This window comes from Epinephelus fuscoguttatus, linkage group LG12 (genome assembly GCF_011397635.1).
Source record: "Epinephelus fuscoguttatus linkage group LG12, E.fuscoguttatus.final_Chr_v1".
Lineage (NCBI taxonomy): Eukaryota > Metazoa > Chordata > Actinopteri > Perciformes > Serranidae > Epinephelus > Epinephelus fuscoguttatus.
In genome coordinates this window covers 33974184-33995600 of record NC_064763.1, presented here as the reverse complement: position 1 = coordinate 33995600, position 21417 = coordinate 33974184, and the positions used below count along the sequence as shown (strand labels likewise).

The following is a 21417-nucleotide window of genomic DNA, read 5'->3' as shown; positions in this document are numbered from 1 at the left end:
TAAATTGATATCTTATGATGCTCATGGAAACAGAGCAGCATGACTTCTTACAGCCAAAATGATGGAATATGACAACAATTGCTTTCAACTTTTCTTGAGTTTGGCATTTTGGCCATCGCCATCTTGGATTTTTGGAGCCGAGGTAACCATATTTGGACTAATTTAAAAGGGGTTATTTAAAAATTCAGCCCCGAACAGCTGTCATGAACGGGGAAATGGAGACTCCTTTTTTTGTACCAGACTGGATCTATGAGGATTGACTCGCTTTTGGAGCCAGCCTCAAGTGGCTACTGAAGGAACTGCAGTTTTTGGCCGCAGACCCGTATTGGTCCATTGCTGCTATGACAATGGAGACAAATCCCAATTAAATGGGCTTACATAAAAGCCGAAACAACTTTTTGCAGACGGCCCTATTCTGTATGTTAATGGACAGGACTATAGCTTCACAGTGACTGATGGGAGTCCAAAGGAATCTGTCCCCCTGGAGACAAACAGCAGGCTGTATAAATAACCATAGAGTGTCCTCTGAGGGTTGGGGAATGAGAGCGGTCAGTGGATAATGGAGAGAGAAAAGGAAGACAGGGTGAGGACGTAAGAGCAGTAAACCGAGGAAAGGAAGGAAGAGAGAAAGAGAGCTGGAGGGGGAGAGCTTCTCTGAGAGTCTTAACTCCCATCTTAGCGGTAATATTCTCACAGCACAACTCTGTGTGACATTATTAAATTAAAATGTTTACTCTCGTTGAGAAGCACAGAGGAATGAGCTGTGGGAAACAAAGATCCCTGGTGATGTCTCCATCATGGGCGACACATGCATGCAAACATGCACGCCAGGCGCACACACAAATGCATACTGTCCATGTATATTAAGAACAACATATAATGCTGTACGCATCACAAGCGCACACACAGACGCACGCTGGCAATTTCCCAAAACAATCTCTACCCACTCACCCTTCATTTCGCAGTGTCACTCTGCATGAAGTCGCACTCGCAGCTGTGGAGGGCACTCCGCATTGAGAGGGAGGGTATAAATAAACAGGCAAACTGTGGGACGCACTCACTACTTTGCCATGAGCAGGAAAACATCTTTCATTGTGGATACTGATAGACGCTTTGCTTTCTCAGCTGCTGGATTATATCGTTTCTCTTTAAGAGCACAACATCCTCAAGACAACCATCATGTGGTGTAAAATAGATCCTATACTTATTTTTTAATTAGTAATGAATCATGTGATTTAATTTTGCTTCTATGAAAAGGCAGTGTGAAGAATTTATTTGCAAAGTAGAAAGGTGGAAGTTAATTATATAGTTAACTGTATGTTTTCTCATTTCTCCTGCATGTGCATTTCCATGTACAGTTTAAGTGGTGTTTGGTAAATCTTCACCAGTGCATGTTGTTAGAGGTTGTTATTAGGGCTACAAATAATGATTATTTTCAATAAAAAAAAGCACCAATAAAAAGCTCCCACAGCCCAAGACAATGTCTTCAAATTTGAATTGTCTGACTAAACGACTGTATTTCATTTACTATCACATGTGACAAAGAAACCAGCAATTGAACACATTTGAGAAGGAACACCCAGTAAATGTTTGGTAGTTTTGCTTAAACATGATAAAATAATTAACAAAATAGTTGCAGATTAAGTTTCTTTTGATGAATTAATCCAATAATCGACCAGTTGTTGCAGCTATAGGTTTGAATTGCCCACTTCCAATCTGCAACTTCTGCTTTGCGGTGGCCCTTAACATGACAAAACAGCTACATGTGTACCCAAACAGTGGCAGAGTGAAAAGAGCAAGGCCTCAGGGGCCGGAAAAGAGACTGAGGCGTGTACTTCCTCAAAAATGACACACACGACCACTGTCAGACGCATTCATAATCCAAAAAAAACCCTGAATCATCATGTGTGCACACTCCTGTTATGGCATAATAACGACTGTACCACAGCTCAAATACTGACATCGTGACTTGACTGGTTGAGAGAAACTCGTGAGGGTGCCAATATCCTTCAATACAACTCACACTCCACCTGAATGACCTATTTAATACCTGTAACCTAGCAACCTAACAATCAGCCAGCAGCGAGTGGATATGCAAACTAACCAGCATCATCAGGTGTGCACAGGGCAAAAATGAAGCGTAACAATTTATAACTATAAATTACTTGGTTTTGCATTGTCCGAAGGTGTTTAGCTCTCAAATATCATCTCTGTAAGGACAATGACAAAGGCAACGCCTGTTCAAGGCCTTTCTGTTGCTTCATTAGAGGCACGGGAAGTCATGAGAGAGGCAGGACAGACATCAGCAAAACATTTACTAGTGACGAACAGGAAGTGATTGAGTAACAATGGAATTATTAACCAGTTTTAATGGAGCTATTTTTCTTTGTGAAATATTAAACTGAAGCTTCTTTTTTTCCATCGTTGTTATCCAGCACCACAGTTAAAACATCTGCAGACCTCTTCATGTACTCACTTTGGTATTTGCTTGAGAAACACACACAAACACACACCCTGTTTAGCTTGCTTGTGAATGGTTCTCACCTTGCACCACACCCCAGGGGTACTGTCTGGCCCTCACTGTTTTGTTCCCCACTTTGACCTCTTCCACGCTCCCAACCACGGCAAAGGGCAGATGGGCCTGTGCAGGAAAAGATGTTATTGTGTTAAAAAGGTCAAGAGGCCACAAATGTAACTAGAGCCACGAACAGGGGCCGAGTCCCAGCCCCCTCTGTCTTCAGAGTTAAAGCGTTTCTTCATGTGGATATTCTTTACAGCACAGCAGCCACTTCACAAGTTAAATTTCACTAGACACAAACATGTTACGTACAAATAACAACAAAAAGGATAAATGAAAATTGAGTGTTTACTTTCAAATAAAACCTGTTTCACTGTGGCTGTTGGCGCTCTTATCTTTCACAACCAGACCACACCACAGAGAAGTGTAACCACGCTGACACATGAGCTGCTCCAGAGCTGTGTTTTAAGTTTAACATGTGGCTCAGTTGGGTCTGAAAGGCCTATTTTGTTGAAGTGATAAAACACACACACACACACACACACACACACACACACACACACTTTCTTACTGCCCTCAGAACTACTACGCCTCGTTAGGATCGACAGTGAGGCATCATGGGGAAAACATGCCTGATACGCAACCTCAAATATTAGGTGGTGAGTTGAAACCAGCTGGCTGGTTGCAGCTCAGAGGAACAAGCTGGTGAGTGTGGGCGCTGATGTAAGCGACTATGAATAGATGGGGATACTGTACAAGGACGGTGTCTGGGAAAAACCAAATGCAGTCCTGTTTATCCAGGAGTGAATTTACTGTTTGTTCATTTGTACATGTGTGGGTGTGTTTTGAGCATGGTGTAATTATACATCATCTCGATTATAAAATCAAAACAGAAAAAAACTAAAAATGTATTTGTGTGTGCCGCCTGAGCAAAAGTCAAAAGTGTATGTTCAGTTGTATCGCTACATGCATATACTTTTCAGTAAGTAAAGTGGTATATTTTGACAATAGAAATTGTACAAATGGACATAAAGCCAGTTGCAAGGAAGCATATGCTGCCATCGTGTTCATAAAATCTTTTTATTATGGAAAGAACTGAAGAATGGGGAACTGGGGCGATCAAACAGAGCCAGCATTCATACAGTTTTGTGTAAAACCATATATAATGTTTTCACATACTGTATGTCCAGGCACATACTGAGGCTCAGCTGGTATTTGCATGTACTTTTACAGCTTTTCCCTGTATACACTCACAGATTTGTGGGATTGCCAAGTGTCTAGATAAGAGAAAAAGCATGTGTTAAAAGCAATACAATGGTGCTGACATGTGCTGCCGTCACCAGACGTGCAACACGTGTGATACACATCTGATACAAGACATGATGTTACAAGTCAGTAGGCACACATATCTTCAAGACAAAACCCTTCTTAATCCAACAATGCTGAGAGATGCCATAAATCCAGATTTTGCTGGTACGGAAACAGATTTGGCTTTTTTTTTTTGTAAAGGTAAAAAGATAGAAAGACTGATTATATGAGAATTTGTAAGTGGCATAACTTACATTCATGGAGGCGTTGATCTCGCTGACGGCTTCATCGTCTGTTGGGAACTGATATATCTGGACACCGTTGCTCACCAGCTCACTCATAATCTTTATTTTGAATTTATGGAGCTCGCTCTTGGAGATTGTGTCCGCTTTGGCAATGATGGGAATTATGTTGACCTGAGGAGAGGATGAGAAAAAGAGAGGGTGGGGGTTTAATAAGCAACGTTATTACATGTGTAGAGCACTGTCTTTATTTTTATGGTTGAGGCTGCCACAAATATATATGCAGTCCTGTACTGAAAGCTGCTTTCTGTTAAAGTGTATACGTGGATTTCATTATGTAATGGTTTTTTCTGAGGCTGGTAAGACATGCATCTTCATGACAGGACAAAATGTACCTGTCAAGCTCAAAATGATGAAAGCAGATGCACAGAGAGTCAAGCCTGTGTTTTCAGTGAATTACAGATTACAGCAATTAACTTCCTTTTGTCAGCGGGTCATGAACAAACACTGTGAACGAAGCTAAATTAAACATACTGAAGACCTAATTAAAAACAGAAACCAAGCTAAGTAGATCACTAAACACGGCTGAGAAGGCACACAAGACCATATGCAGCAGCACCATACAGTGAATAAGCTCAGTCAGAACACCGTAAGATACATAAAACAAACAGCGATTATGAAAACAAACTAGGCTCCATCTCCAATCAGCAGCAGATGTGCAGAAATAAACACAGTTTGTCTGCATTCCTCTGCATGGCTGCATTTCCCAAATCACTAACCAGGAGGATGAGGAGGATCCCCACAGATTCACTCATCAATTCCATAGTGTGCCTCAGAGCAAGAGCCAGCGCTTGTTAAGAGTCAAATTACAGGCTCATCATACTTTATTGGATCATTAATTTACAGCAGGGTAGCCAGTATCGTGTTTTAACCCTTATTTAACAAATCAAGTTCAGTAATCGCTTTCCAATGTTCACAACAGCCTCGTGTGAGTAGTCTTGACATGGTCCGTGAGGAGGGAGGGGACAGGGAAATTTGTTCACTTCCCACAACCGGGTTTTCCCAGCTGGCCAAAGAGTATTCCCAAATAGTTCTCAGTGTTTGTTCTGAGCGACTAGGAGCACCAGAGGGCTTAAGTAACCACATCAAAGCAATTTGCATGCAAGATAACCAGGGAGGAAAAAAGAATTCACAAAGCGTGGTATTTCTGGCGTTTTTTTGGTTTGATCTTACGCAGGTCAAATATCTCTGTACATGAATGGATAGTGGAGAGTATACATATTTATAGTGCAACACGGGAAAAGTATCTCAGGGTCTTGTTCATGTGTGAGGGTAGAATGGAGCGTGAGATGGATCGGCGGTTTGGTGTGGCTTCTGCAGTGATGTGGGCGCTGTGCCAGACCGTCATGGTGAAGAAGGAGCTTAGCCGAAGGCAACGCTTTTGATTTACTGGTCCATCTATGGCCCTACCCTCACCTATGGTCATGAGCTCTGGGTAATGACCAAAAGAATAGGATCACAGATACCAGCGGCCAAAATGAGTTTCCTCCGTGGGGTGGCTGGGCTCAGCCTTAGAGATAGAGGAAGGAGCTAAGACATCCAGAGGGAGCTCGGAGTAGAGCGCTGCTCCTTCGCATCAAAGGGGGCAGTTGAGGTGGTTCGGGCATCATCTGATCAGGATGCCTCCTGGGTGTCTCCTGTTAGAGGTGTTTCGGGCATGTCCCAGTGGTAGGAGGCCTCGGGGCAGAACACACTGGAGGGACTACATATCTCATCTGGCCTGGGAATGCCTTGGGGTCCCCCAGGAGGAGCTGGAAAGCGTTGTTGGGGAGAGGGACATCTGGGGTGCTTTGCTTGGTTGTTGCCCCCATGACCCAGTCCCGAATAAGCGGATGAAAGTGGATGGATGGAACTTGCAAAAAGTTAATATTATTGAATTCTATTTAGGAATGGGTATTGGCACTCAATACCTTTAGATTATCAACTAAATTAATCCAGTACCAAGTAATATCAAAACCTCTCCAATCAATGTCGGTATTGAATCTTTCCTGTGCCGCCATCAAGACAAGAGAAAAACTATTTGATGGTTATTCTCACAGCCAATCACTGTAAGTATTCTTTGTTTTAATGGGACGTGTGATTGGCCCACTACCGCAACAGCTACAACCCATACAGTCTGTGGTGAAGTCAAGCACAGTGTATTAAACAAAGTTGGCAGTTCAGCATGCAGAGATGCCACCAAAACATTTGAAAGCATGGCTCTACTATACGCCCGTGGGGTCTGATGGCATTTTACTCAACTGAAGGCTTACATTTACATGATGGGTTGAATGACGTAGGAAAAAGGGTATCAGATGAAGTACTGGAATAATAATTGCTAAAGAATACCAAGCCCTACTCCTATTACTATTTTTCGTCTTACTTCGATTTAGAGGATAATCAGCTGCTCAGTTCCCATAATTTGTTAAACAGGAAGTAAAGTGTTGCATGGACTCAGTGAGTTAGTTGTGGGCAACAACCCTTTTTTTAGCCTACATTTGTTTACATTTCGGCAAATAACTTTTAGAAAGTTACTAAATAGGCTGATGGGAGTTCCTGTTTGCAATGGGTGTACAGACAACAACAGGCAACTACCACGGGATTACTTTGAAACTGAAGCACGCTAAAAAATGTGGTGATTCTCAGGCAACTTTGGAGTTCTGGAGTCACAAGGAGCATCTCTTTTCTATGACTTCTAAGCAGCTTTAGGGATGTTTATACGCAATGGACATCTGAGATAGATTGACTGAGTTATGACTCTGAGAAGGACTACAAATTTGACACAAACTGCAGCAATCATTTGCTAAGGATTTTAAAGGTCGAACTACAAAAACTAACTTCCCATGTGTCTCTTTCACCTCAAACAATATCTCACATCTCAACTCCGAGCCTCCCCATCAACTCACAGTTAATTTAAAGCAAACAGGCAAAACAGTCCAATCAAAAGAAACAATCTGAAAACACTACATCACACAAATCTGTTAGTAAATTAGAACTAATGATAGAAAACAGGCACATTTGACTGCCTATGATGCAAATTATAAGACATTTTAAAAGGTTAGCAGGAAATATCAATGCTTGTTTGTCATATGACCTCCACAAACTCACTCCTCTACATCCTAATATTAGATAATATACCAGTAATGATTTCCTACTATTCAAGACAAAAACATTTTCAACAAAAGGACACCTCCTTCACACTCTTTATCTCTCTTCCTGCCTTCATCTACCACAAACCACACTCACTGTGGTGGGCCTTCAGCCATCCTCTGCAGGGAGGGGTGAGTCGTACGACAGTTACAAGAAAAACACCATTGTCTTGCCTTGACAGCGAACTCCACAGACTGAGGGGAACAGTTGTTTCTGGTCTGCTTCCCTGGTTTTTCCGGTGACAGGGTTATCTGGCAGACAGGACCGCTCTGTTCATTTATCTTTGGTTTCCAGATAAAAGTTCATATTCACACACTGTTGATACTCCATAACTCACCACTGACATTAAAAAAATTTGACCGTGGACCTTAATTCTGCTCTGATGAAGATGGACAAACTCTTGAAATGCCTCTTATGGCAGTGACACACTAATTGTAACCAGAATGTGGCAGTGTTTAGATTTTTGTGCTGAAATGATAAGTTGATTAATTAATCGTCACAGATGAATGAACAACCACCAGTCCCAGCTTCCTAAATGTGGAGAGTTCATGGTTTTTACAGGTTTATAAAAGCATAGTTTCAGGTTTTGACTGTTGGGTTGATAAAACAACAATCTGAAGCTATCATTTTGGGGTCGGGGAACATATGAATGGGCATTTGTTTGGTATTTTTGACATTTCATGATACTAACAGTGGATAAGTTCACTCAAAAATAACCTGTACGATGAATCAACAATAAAAATGATCATTAATCGAGGACCTAGTTCATCTGTGACTTGATAAGACTCAGAAACAAGACTTGTCTAGACCTGTAAAAGCAAAGTACATTCTTTCTGTGGTCAGTCATCTCTAGAGCTTATAGAAATGTGCAAAGGCTGAGTATGTGGTGAGTAGCTGCTGCAGATATTGCCTGCAACACATTATTATTTCATCTAGAAAGAGACCACTGCATAAACAACCCCATCAGGCCTGTAAAACAAAACAGCGTCAAATCCACACTGTGGTCACTCAACACTGGCTTGCTTTCAGCTATATTTCACATGGTGGAAAGATTGGTGGGACAGAGCCACTGAGGTCAGAGCAGTGTTCACCGTGGCCACCCACTCAGACTCAAAATGAGCCCACTGTTGCACTCACAAGGCTGTAAATCATCTTGGATAAAAGTGCCTGCTGCCAACATTGCTCTTATTTTACACTTTCAACACTGTGTGGCACCTTGCAGATGACAAAAAGGCCTGTGCATAACCAATTTGTCCCTCACAGCTATACTGGAGGTTCACAAGAAAGAGGGTTTGATTTATATGAATGGATGGGAAGATTTAACTGAGGTAAGCCGCTTTGCTTTCACTCATATTCGGGCAGAGTATAGCAGGTAAGCTGTTAAACGATAGCAAACACATTGAGTTCATGTTAACTGCTTTGCTGTGGTTCATATTACGGATGATATATTTAGCTCAGGTAAGCTACCATGGCTTGCTTCAAAGCAGAGGGTACAGAGAGTTGGCTGTGATGGTTTGGATGGTATCAGAAGACAGTTGGTGAATGTGGAGTGCCAGGTTTTGATCACTCTGTTGGCTGGTAAAGACAGCACAGAGGCTCAGTGGTCAGCGCTGTTGCCTCACAGCAAGGAAAGTGCTGTATATGGATCTTGGCCCTTTCTGTGGTACGTCCATTCTGTCATTTGTGTGGGTTTCGTCTCATGTCAGAACAGTATGTTGGCTTCCTCATAGCAATAATTAAAAAACAGAAGTACCCCTGTCGTTGCTGTTGACCTTTAATTTGGCCTTAGAGACACAATTGGTAAGTAGTAAGGATGGGTTTAAGGTTTATTATGCAGGATTTCCCCCCCCAAAAAATGATAGTCAAACAAAAGTAATCCCTCTCACTCATCACTTACCACCCCACTACAAGTGTATGGTGGTGTATTTATCTGAACAGACCCTGCTCTCTACCTGTATTTTCTTCTTATTTTGCTGCCTTCAGGATGCTTCTGGCCTGCGACCTTTGGGCAGTGGTGTAACCCTCAGCCATGCAGCGAATAGATGAGTCTGGAACTTTATAAAAACGCAGCAACCGGGCATGCATCCAGGAGGAAACTACGAAAATCACGGACACTGCATTGATAAAAAGAACAAAAACAAAAGCACCAGCACTGAAGGAGAGGATGGGGTTGGAAAGCTGTGCAGAGTTGGCCTGTTTGCTGTTGAACAGGTAGATGCCTGCAGTTAGCTTAGTTAGCTTGCTATAGTATTAGCTTTTCATGACTCTGCAATTGTAGCTTGCAGTGCACTATAAGCAGTGAGGGAAGGAGGAGCTAAGTTTGACTGTTGTACAAGAATACATCACGAAATATCGTCTATAAAATACTTAAAACATTCATGTTATGCGACTTTAAACACCAAGACCCACAAAAGCTTGATTAAGATCGACTGTGTCATGAGTTACAACGTCAAAGCTCCTCTGTTAAATGTCCCTTGAGAAAGGCAGTTGGCTGAAGTATCCAGTCATTGTTCTGAAGAGCACCGGGAGACATTTGGCAGGGATGCACAGCCGTGCGTTGATAGTTGGCAGAGGTAGGCCAGCAGGTTTGGTCACAAGCTGACCATCTGCTTTGCTCTGGAGTCATTATCACTGCATCACCAGACACAAGCTGGGCTGAAGCTGCCACTCTGTCATCCATACAGCAGTGCTATCAGTAGTTATACATCATGGTGCTGTAAATCAATGTGACTGATGTGACAAAGCTCTATCAAAGAACCTTAAGGCACTGTGACAGGAAGTAAACAAGCATAGCACTAAAATCACACAGGCAAATGCACTAATGGCCTGTTATTATCTAGGCTCATGCATCTTTCTCAGTTTAAGTGGTTGATATCCAAGACATCGGTATAAGCTTACAGAGTTGATAGCACACTATTTTTCATTTTTCGCATTTGAATGACCTCTTTCTCTGTCATTTCGTCTCTTCTGGGCTTTGTAAACACATGCTCTGAAGTGTTTTGAGGATCTTTTACCTTCCTGAAATTCCACACTTCCCACACAGTGAAACCAAGATTTAGGATCAACAACCACTGAATGGTTTGAGCTGTGTTTATCACTGAGCCCTTTTCCAAAACATCCTATCAAAATGTCAACAGGTTCATTTTATTCAAGCACAAAGAAATTGTCTGTATTTATAACTTATGTGTGTAAAGATATTCTTTGTTTAACATCAATGCCTAAAACAAGCTACAAAGGCTCAACCTTCAACAAAAAAAGAGAAAAAAAACTGCTGACAATGAAAAAGATTTCCCAAAATTTAAATAATATTATCTCAACAAATACAACATGGCTCCAACTTGGATGTGAAAACTCACTTACTTGCCCTCTCTGACCCTCCCCCACTATAACTCTCTCCCTCCTCCTCTTCTTTCACGCTCCAAGAGCTGTCGTGATGAGATTTTTTTTTTCCACCAGTTGTCTAATTGAGGCCAAGCCAGTGATTGTGTCTCTGCTGAGCTGAACTCATCAGATGTATGGCAAAGCACAGATCCACTGACCAATAATCTGTATAGTAAAACTCGCACAAGAGCAATGATAGAGCCACAAGTCAATGTAACTATTGACTGCTTTACAGCTGACCTGTAAACTGCAAATATGTCAAACAGGAACTATCATTACGACTAGTATTACTACGATGAGCATGATGAGGATTTACTTAAAGGTTTTTTTCTACATCACTGTATATCCCTGCATCAAAAGGACCCTTTTTCAACAATCTTATATTCTTAAATATATTGAAATCAAACATCTTCCCTTGCAAAAAACATGCAAATGTTTGTTTTTTTAAGTGTGAAATCTCATAAAGCAGGTCTTGTACTTTTCCTGAAATCCTCTATGACAAAATGGAAGCTTGCACATTCACACATTTTTCTTTCCGCTTTCTTATTCTTTTGGGACACAGAGAGTCCACACCCAAACAACCATCAGGGATCTCAATGCTTCAGTGAAACGTGCACTGTTCACAGTGAAAGGAAGGTCGGATTTCAACAACACTGATAGTTATCACAGACAATGGGAAAAGAACCAGGAGTGTTTGAGTGTGCTTTTGGCCAAAGGGGGAAGACCACAGCATATGTATGGATTTGTGTGTACCTTGCTGTCCAGTTTTTTCATCGTGACGAGGTCCAGGGACTTTAGGGAGTGTCCTGTTGGGGCGATGAAATAAAGGCAGATGTGGATCCTGGTGTCATGGTAGTTAAACAGCGAGCGTTTGATCTTCAGCTCCTCCTGGAGATAGTTTTCAAACTGAGTGTCGATGTAGTCGACGATGGGCTTGTAACTGCAGAGACAGCCAAAGAGAAAGTGTAAGGATTTATGTCTGTGGGTAAAAGCATAAATATTTGTCTCCTTATTCATGCACAGTTCATGGTAATGAATATAAAAGGAAATGTGGACTTGTCACGGGGGAAATGAACCGAGACAGTTATGTTTTCAGTAACTGTGTGATCTGATTCGGTGCCAAGATCTCAGCTTAGAGCTGCACAGCTTAGTGCTGCATGAAATTTGCGCTCGGCTTATGGGAGTCTGGTTGAAACAAATCACAGAGGCTGCAAAACATCCTGTATTTTCTCACAGTGCTCTGATGGCCTTTGTAGCCTGCAGTGTCACCAGTAAATCAAAGAAATTAAGAATGTGTGGTGAAAACATCAAAGGTTTGTAGTATTTGCTCATGAGCGTTTTGCATGCGTAGCAACACAAACGACACCAGAAAGGTATGTGATATTCAACACAATCCTTCAAGTCCTATATTTTGGCAACCATACCACATCGTGTATGACCTGCACTGCTAAAGGACACTTAAGGCCTTTACACAGTGGGGAAGTGTTTTGTTTCCCGTGAGATTTATTTCTACATCAATATATATTTTTTAACTGCTGTTTTGTCATGAGTACTTTCACATAGAGGAGAAATGTTACGCAGCAAAAAGTAATTTCTTTCCCTGGATCAAGATCAATTTTTCCTGAGCGTTTGCACTGGACATTAAACCATCACGTTGTGCAAAACAGATGTCACGTTAGAACGTCAGAACAATGGCGGACCTGTTAGAAGTCTCGTGAAATTGCATTGTTGCTGGTATAAATAGTTTTGATGCGGGCAAGCATTTCGCATTTTCATGTTGTTTATTCCTCACATTCCAGGTGTGTAAAGGTCCTAAAAGAAGAGCTACGACCATTTTTCAAAATTCATACATGTTGTTCCCATGGTCTTAGACAGTCCAAAACATATCAGTAAACATGAACAACTCTCTCCCAAATCCAAAACCTAGAATGCTAAAACTCAAACTGCTGGATAGACAGTGAATGGTGAAAGATGTTCAAAATGTCACTGAGAGCACGCAGGGGAATGTTCTGAGTGTATGGGTACATTTTCTGTTTCAGAACTGAGAACGCTAACACAGATTACAGCTCATTTGGGTATAAAGAAAGCAACAAACATTGTGGGTCTACAAAATCACTTCCCCATTCATTGTCTATGAAGCAGCTCCAGACCATATACTTGATGGCATCACAAGTTTGAGACATACTTCTCTGGTTTCAGGCTTTGAGGGAGATGAGCTCATGTTCACAAATATTGACTGAACTTTTCTAGGCCATGGAAATAAAATATCAGAATTCGTAATTTAGGTGGTGCTCCACTTTAACTCTGATATGAACCAATACTTTAGGAAAATAATTGCTTGTTTTTTAAATGCCACAGCTGATTTATCTAACTCACCAAATTTCGTATCAAAAATCCATTAAGATTCACCTTAGATAAACACAGTTGTTTATCCTAAACTGACATTAACACATTGCCACCACAGTAGTTCATGTTTTGTACAGAATATTTTCAGTTTCTCTACTGAGATTTATTGTTATATACACATCTCGCGGCACTGAGGAGCCAAAACAACACAAACACCATAATTAAGACAGAAGAGAAGTGCCTCTGATTCTGCACCATTCTCGCTGCTGTGATTATTAAGTTAAATGTCACAAAATATTAAATATCCTTCATTAAAATGTTTTAATGCAGCAGTACAGCTTGTCTCTGCAGGCTTTTTCTAATGTCTTTCATTCCCAAAAGGGTCACAAGCCTGATAATGTTAGGTCATGAGACAGTTTGGAAAAAAATATGCTGCAGTCACAGCAAGTTTGTTTGAAGCAGTTTATGAGTCTGCAGCTTTAACTCATTTACTCCAGCTCATTTGGAGAGATGAGAACAAGATCATTAGGAGTCAGCCACATATTTAATGAACTCTATCATTCATGCCTCAAATACAAGTGTCTTGTGAAGTTGTGGTTTATCAGTCACAATAGATAACAAGTCTCAGCCATAGTTTGGTTCTCACGGCATCACTTGGCGTCAGCGCTACATATTTGGTGTTGTGATGCTTAATACATTTGTTCCATTTCCACAATTCCACCTCCAATTTCTGCCTCAAAAATGTTTTGATCAGACATTGCTGTGGTTCTCAAGCAGATGTGCATTGCTTATGTTATATTGCTATATTTGGGCTCCGCAAGACCACCGCAGCCTCAGCTGGTGTCACCTTTAATTTGACGTGTCCTCTGGCTCTCAGCGGCAAGACTGACAAGCAAACATGTCTCCTCCAGAATCGACTTCACATCAGTCACAGGGACCCCAATGCTTCAAAGTGACCCAAGTACAAGCAAAAGGCCCAAAATTAATAGTTCCAGGGGTGTAAGGAGACAGATCTGTTTCTGTGTGTGCTCTTATCTGGTAACTAATTACTTAATTTAAGGGCAGGCTATGCCGGTAAATTCTCACCAGCAAGTGTTCCCACATTTTACAGCTCAGAGTGAGACACAAGTCCAACAAATATATTCTTTATCCTCCGCCAGCGCCATGTTTACAGTCATCTGTCCTCTCCCTTCACATCTATCTTCAATCTTCTCTGAGGAATGCACCAACTCTGACCTTTTGAGGCTCTCTCTGTGTGCATTTACAGTCCACTGCAGGGTCTGTCCTTCTGCATGTTGGTTTATACTGCCTACAGAGAAACTTGCTATCAAAGGGCGTGAGAGTGCTGCTCGCTGGCTAGGTCACAACAAGAACACTCCATTCCACAGCTGCATGTTTAAAAAAAATCAGCTATTTCCTCCTTATTGCTGTCCCACCTCGACTTATTTCCATCCCACAGAGAGAAAAAAGAACCCAAATGTGCAGAAACCTGGACTGATTATTATCTGTTTCTCTCATTTGTGTCCCTAGGCAACATAATTTGGGCAAAACCATGGCGCTGTCATCTTGCAAAATAGAAAGGAGGGTTTGGATAGGAATTGACAGGAAAATCTGTCGTTACAACAGTCAGGACTCAAATGGAAAACACACTGGAGCATGTGTTTCACTCTCGTACCAGACAAATGGAATCTGACTCATAGGACAATTATGATGAGTGCTGTTTATCTGAATATATCAAAACTGTCCTGATGCAGTAAATGGCACTGTTGGTGAGAGTTACCACAGTTTGTTTCACACACAGTGTCATCTACATTCTGCAGGGCTTGATTTAAACTATAGACTGTAGGGCTTTGGTGACTGGCTGATCAATACACATCTCAGAATATGGCTTAAATGTGGCTGAACAGCGTTACATATATCAGGGTTGGGAATCAGCAGAGGCCCCATGATAGGATATTTGACTAAGGCACTAAAATACTGAAGTCACAATATAATATTATGGCATTTTGCATTATGCTAACAAATGCGATAACATATATTGTGATATACTGTGATCTATGTACGCTTTTCAACTGTATTACATCCCCAAAGAAAACTCAACATCTGTTTTATCAAATAAGGTATTTTTTAATCTGATCATCTCACTTTCATCATTTTTATTGCAGCAAAATGTATTCAGCGGACCAAGAAAGCAACTGATTTGATTATTTTAGTAGGCCACTGAAAGTTTACTGTGTATTTGCAAGATTAACAATACATATTATACAAAAAAAAATCAATATTTGTAGTCCGTATTTTTATACAATATTAGTCATCATAATACCATGATACTACGCTGTATCAATTTTTTTGTCAATTCTTAACATTTATCCATTGTTTCAGAAGCTTTTCGGTGACTCAGTGGCTGAGCGTAACTTATCAAATTTACTCAAGTACTCGACCTAAGGTCAATTTCAAGGTACTCAACATGAGTATTTCCATTTTAGGTTACATCATGCTTGTATTCAACTTCACATCAAAGTAAAATATTTTACTTTCACTCCACTACAATTATCTGACAGCTTACACATTGATGCATCACTATTTACAACCTAACAGTGTTATATACAGTATAATAATACAGTGCTCATGGTGGTACTTTTACTTTTGATACTACAAGAACAATTTACTGATAATACTTCTGCACATTTAATTAAGTATAAAATACTCGTAAGGGAGCATTTTTACAATTGGTATATTGGTACTTCGTCCACCACTGCAACAGCTATAGTTCAACGTGTAGTTAGGAGCAGTGTCACACTAAAAATACAGTCACTAACATGCTGTTGAAACATGTTGCATCTACACGTCTTTTGACTTGCACATCCGTGTCAACCATTTAATTGTGAAACTGTCTTAAAGTTACAATGTGTAATTTACATGGTTGTTTATTGCAAATATCAACTATTGCTTTCATAAATATATATTTACTAAAGTGTAATGCAATTCACATACAAATGGAAGCTTTCTCATAGGCTTAGAATGATTTCTCTATATATACACACAGGCAGGGCACAGTCTGCTGGAGGCTGCCTTCTTGCGTCGCCATATTTGAATACAGTGGCCAAAAGGGATATACGCGCTTCGCCTTTCGCGTTTACCTAGAACTTCCCGTCACTGGAGACGGTTAAGGTGAAGATCAACTCGGGGCGCTTCTGCGTGAACCTGCTTTGTACTTTTATGATTCTGTCGCCCTTTAAATGGAGGAGCACACATATGTTTTGCCCACACATTTGTTTTGTAAGAGGGAAACCACGCCACCAAATAAAAGAAAAAGATCAGATAAGCGAGGCCGGGACAAAATGCCAGTGAATATCGGCGTTGCTTATTCCAGGTGGAAAGAACTCCTGAAGGAGAAGGATTTCACAAGGGATGCAGAGGTTGCCTGCTTTCTGCGAGACAGGTAATTCAATCTGATATTTTAAAATCATTTTGGCTTCATGTTTGCAACTACTTTTCCCTCTCGTCTAAGTTCAAGTGACGGCTATGTTTACGTGCTAACGTTATCCTGGCCTTGGCTAACATTATCCCAGAGCTACAGCTAAATGGTTAGCCTAGCCTACAGCCTAATCTGTTGATTCCTCTCGCGCTGCTGCGAAGGCTGCCACTCTCCTCCTTCTCTTCCCTCTGTGTAGCCGAGACACACCTCTTCGCCTGGCCGTTCCTGCACCGCCTCTAACGTTACCTCCTCGCCCCCTTCCTCTCCCTGGTCTTCCTCCTCTCCCTCTTCCTCATCTCCCTGTGTCCTGTGGAAGAACACTCTGGAAACGCATATATTATAATCGTACCAACCTATGTTTGCCGCACTGTGCCATGACTATCACATAAACCGTGTTATTTTAGCATTACTGTGCTAATGTTTGCTCGTGTTACCAAAACAATTAGAAATAAAACACTCCTAACACATATCTCACAGATAACCTGTATCTCACTGGTAAGCTATAACATATCGTAACATGGTTTAGATTCCTAAATAAATATTCACCTCGTCGCTAGATACTCCTGAAAAACTCAAAAAACTCTGCTGTCTGCGCAAGGCTTCTTGTCCTACGAGGCCACCGTCACTTACCCGTCGAGAGGGGTGAGTGAGTGAGTGAGTGAGTGAGTGAGCGCTGCAATCTAGAGTCTGACCACTGATGTCACTGTTACTCACCATTTTTACACACTGAGGCTTTAAAGGTCCAGTGTGTGGGATATAGTGGCATCTTGTGGTAAGGTAAGAACTGAAAATTTTTCAATGCAAAGGAGAACTATATTGCCTGACGCAAAAACTTAAATAGCTCCATCTGGAGCCAGTGTTTGATCTTACCGTTCTGGGCTACAGTAGAACAACATGGCAGACTGTGGAAGAGGACCCGCTCCGTATGTAAGGCAACCATTGTAATGGCTCATTGTAATGTAAAGTAAACACAGCAATTCTAATTTTAGGTTATTATAAACTGATGAAAACATAGTTATGAATATTACATGCCACTTCTGCCGAAAGATCCTTAAAGGTCCCTAAATCCCACACACTGGACCTTTAACATATCAGTTTTCACCATCCTCACCTGTCCTCTTTGTTGATCTGATCACCGAAGCCGACGGTGTCAACGATCGTCAGTTTGAGGTGGACGTTGCTTTCTTGCAGGTCATATGTTCGTGGCCGCAGGTACACGCCATTCTGATAATGGCTCGCCTCTTCGTTCTCAAACATGGTGTTGAAGAGTGTGTTCATTAACGTTGACTTGCCGATACCGGTCTCCCCTGTGGTTGGCAGGAAGTAGAGAGAGATGAGACAGAGAGACAGTTAAATTACTCAGTCTCTAGGAAGTAATTTATCAGATTTCAGACATGGGTTTTTATTGCAGCAACACTGTTTCGTATTTCTTTCATGTCAGGAAAAACAACAGAATGTTTGTGCTGTATTGTTGTAGTTAAACATGTTCTCTGAAGGAAAACAAATCAAGTAAATCCTGAGGGAAAAGACTGTAGAGAGATGTTCATCAGTTAAGACATGGCATTTCCGTGAGCTGCTAATTGTATACAGTATTTAACACATTCTGTCACACACACTGCTCACACACTGTTGTTTGGTACTCACCTACACAGAGGATGTTAAAACAAAATCCCTGTGTGACCGATTTACTGACCAGTTGGTCAGGCAGGCTGTCAAATCCAACATGTCCGCCCAAACTCAGGTTACGCTTCTCTTCATTCTGATGGACACAAAACAAAACAAAACGTTAAAAGTCTGGTCGCGAGTGCGTTTCTCACACATGGGAAAGACATTAGTGAGAGGTAGGAAGAGCTGAAGCTGGAGCATTCACATTCCTATGCAAATAAAAGACCCTGTGTACATTCTGCACATGTAAAACTCATTGGCTAACATTAGGAGATAGGTAATCAGGGCCTGCAGTGAGGATGAGAGGATGAGCTTCAAGAATAATCCGTCACAAGCATGAAGAACTACAGACATTTCCACACAGAGGGATCTCTTCTCTGTGTGTGCTGCACTTCATAAGAAGCAACCAAACAAATGAACTCATTCAGAGATTTATTACAGTGTTGAAATGAAAATATCCTCAGATGGGTATAAAAATCATTTAGAGTTTACCAGTTTGCTGCAATAATTACAACACCATCATCACAAACATTTCAAAGCTATTCCTTTCTGTTACTTCAGCGCTGATGTATCACCACAGCCACTTAGTACAAGCAACATAAATACATGATACAAAGCCATCTATCTTAATTTAGCCCCTGTATCATCATGTTTTCCAACAAAAGCTGCAGCACTCGAACCTGTAAACAAAACTAAAAATAACCTCCAATCACTTCTGCTACAGGAAATTATTGCAGAGGCCTTGTAACACCGCTCTCTAATCAATGTGCATTTAGGAGAGAGCATCCTGGAACTAAGAGCCCAAAGATTACTGATACACGACCGACCGAAGACTTTTGGCATGTAAGCGTTTTCACCTTTGATCTCCCTTATTTGACCCATCTCAACTGAAGGAGAGACAGCCGGTGACAAGAGCGAGCGTGTTAAAGCTGTGGAGGAACAGACAGACAGCACCTTGAGATGAATGGGGCCACCCGAGCTCGGCTGGCTCAGCCACGAAGGACTGCATACTTGAAGGCTGATGTCACTGAGCGCAGGCAGCCTGAGAGCAGAGCTGAGCCTAACGCAACCGAACTGTGCTGAACTGAGAGGCGGAGGCAGACTCTGCATGCACAGTGGTTATAAACCTGACTGAACTACACATTAAAGGATGAGCAGTGTGTGTGTGTGTGTGTGTGTGTGTGTGTGTGTGTGTAAGTACAGGGTTTAATATGTCAGGCAACACCACTGGGGTAATCTGACATGAGCTGAGCTAGGCAATACTGAGCTGAGGCACACTGTAAGTATATTACATTACATCAACACCCCCGTTCAAAGAAAAATAAAATCTATATAAGCTGTAAACAAGCTTTAAGTGTTTCTGCATGATTTGTTGTCTGTGACACATCCAGCCAAGCTGAGGAAATGTGTTTTGTGGCAAGCCAAGTGGCAGCACAGCCACAGTCAAAACTTGAAATTGACACTGGACACCTCGCTCTTGTTCCTTTTGAGTTTAAATGATATACTAATTAAAAATAGCTTTGAACAAGAGCATCTGTCAAATTAATGTTGTGTTTGAGGTACTCAGTGGCAAGTTTATATAAATGAGGAAGAGCCAGTGGCCATTTTTTGTTTGTTAAAGGAATGCTTCACACAAAATGCTCAGTATTTCCCCAAAACATGCATTTTCGCTGAACCTTACTATTTAAAACTGAACTGAAACAGCTGTAAACAGTTGTTTTGATATAGTTTGCTGTTGTTTAACTTCCCCAATCAGTCAATAAATCAGTACGTTAGCAGTCTTCCATGGAGGCATTCGACAGAAACAAAGCTTTCTTCACAAATTCAAAGTAACATGGCAGACTTAATTGATATAAATGATCATTCTGTGGGTGAAATATCCTTCAAATGCTGTAAACTCAGAGCTTGTCAAACAACATTTATGCGTCCCTGTGGTTTTCAGTTTGCCGAATGAAGCTTGTGGAGGTTTTCGGATGGGTTGCTGGAGGGGCAGGGTGTCACCTCTGGTATCAGGCCTGAAAGGAAAGCGGTGCAATGACTCTCTGGATTCCTGAGTTGTGTTTAAAATAGGAGAAGTCGTCAATTTATATTAGCCTTTATTTACCCGGGGGAGGATAAATAAAGGCCTGCATGCTCATTTTCCATCAACACCCCGCTTTGTTTCCAGTTTCACATGCGGTAGCTGCCTAGCTGCACACAGTTGGTGATGAGGCATCTTGCTCAAGGGCACCTTCTGCGAGTGGGGAATTTGTTTTTTGTCTTACACCACAAGCCTGGAAATTCACACCTCAGCTCACACCGCCTTGCTTCTGGAAACTCACTGTGCTTATTCAATATCTGGGCCTTAAGCAAAGCGTGACCACAGTTAAGGGGACAAGCTTGTGTCACACTCAGTCCTAAGGAGTACTTTGACCTTATAAACCTTGTTTCTGTGGAATTCGCCTCAAACTTACCAAACCACAATGCTGAAACTCTCAGATTCAGAAAAATAACAGAGATCCTGACTCATAAGATAATTCTAGGTTGACCTCCTACACTGCACCACACCGCGCTGTCAGCAGCACGTAATCTTTGTGTGAGAGTGTGTAAATCATGAGAGACAGATGGGTCTTTGACTGAGGGCTACAAAAAAAGCACGCAGACCTGACCATCAGAGTTATCTTCAAGGATGAGATGGAAAAGAAATGCAGACGTGGACACAAATTCCCCAAGCTGTGACATAACTGAATAAATGTGTGAGTGTGTACCGAACTCAGTGGCAAAAGAAGTACTTAGATGACTTTTTTTTAGAAAATACTTTAAACGAGCTGGTTTGCATTGAAAAAAAAAGCAATATCCTGACTACACTGCACCTTTGATTTTACAAAGAAAACATAATTTGCAGAAGAAGAAGGATTGTATGTTCTGTATGAAAAATCGTAATCGACAAAATTACTAAAAGCAAGTAAACAACAATATCCGCCTTTGAAATGTGGTCGAGAGGATGTGTAAATAGCAGGAAATTGAAACATTGACCACTTAGCTTGCATGTAGGTCTAAGTCTATTCATGTACAGTGTGTGAGAGCTACAACTAATCACCATTGTCATGTGAAAACATCTCCATTTTTGGTCATTTTCTTGTTTGTCTTTGGCCAAAGGATCACATAGTTCACTGTGGGAAAAAAAGAGAAAAAGACGCTCTGCTCAGAACAAACTGGATGACATGAACAATTCATCACAAAGCTAAAAATAAACCTGATTGCCTTCGTTCCTAAAACATTTAGCCTACATTTAATGACAACAGCGTAAC

The 21417-nt window shown here is 41.3% G+C and overlaps 1 protein-coding gene across 1 annotated transcript in view; it reads right to left on the bottom strand.

The window, feature by feature from the left end:
• The window catches only part of septin8a (septin 8a), a 40731-nt gene that overhangs the window by 8582 nt on the left and 10732 nt on the right, over nt 1–21417 (bottom strand). Inside the window, exons 2-6 of the mRNA XM_049591433.1 lie at nt 18107–18221; nt 17574–17769; nt 11392–11578; nt 4081–4242; nt 2545–2641 (exon numbers count right to left, since the gene is read on the bottom strand). Of these exons, the coding sequence (XP_049447390.1) occupies nt 2545–2641; nt 4081–4242; nt 11392–11578; nt 17574–17769; nt 18107–18221 (757 nt within the window). The remainder of the gene's footprint in view (nt 1–2544; nt 2642–4080; nt 4243–11391; nt 11579–17573; nt 17770–18106; nt 18222–21417) is intronic.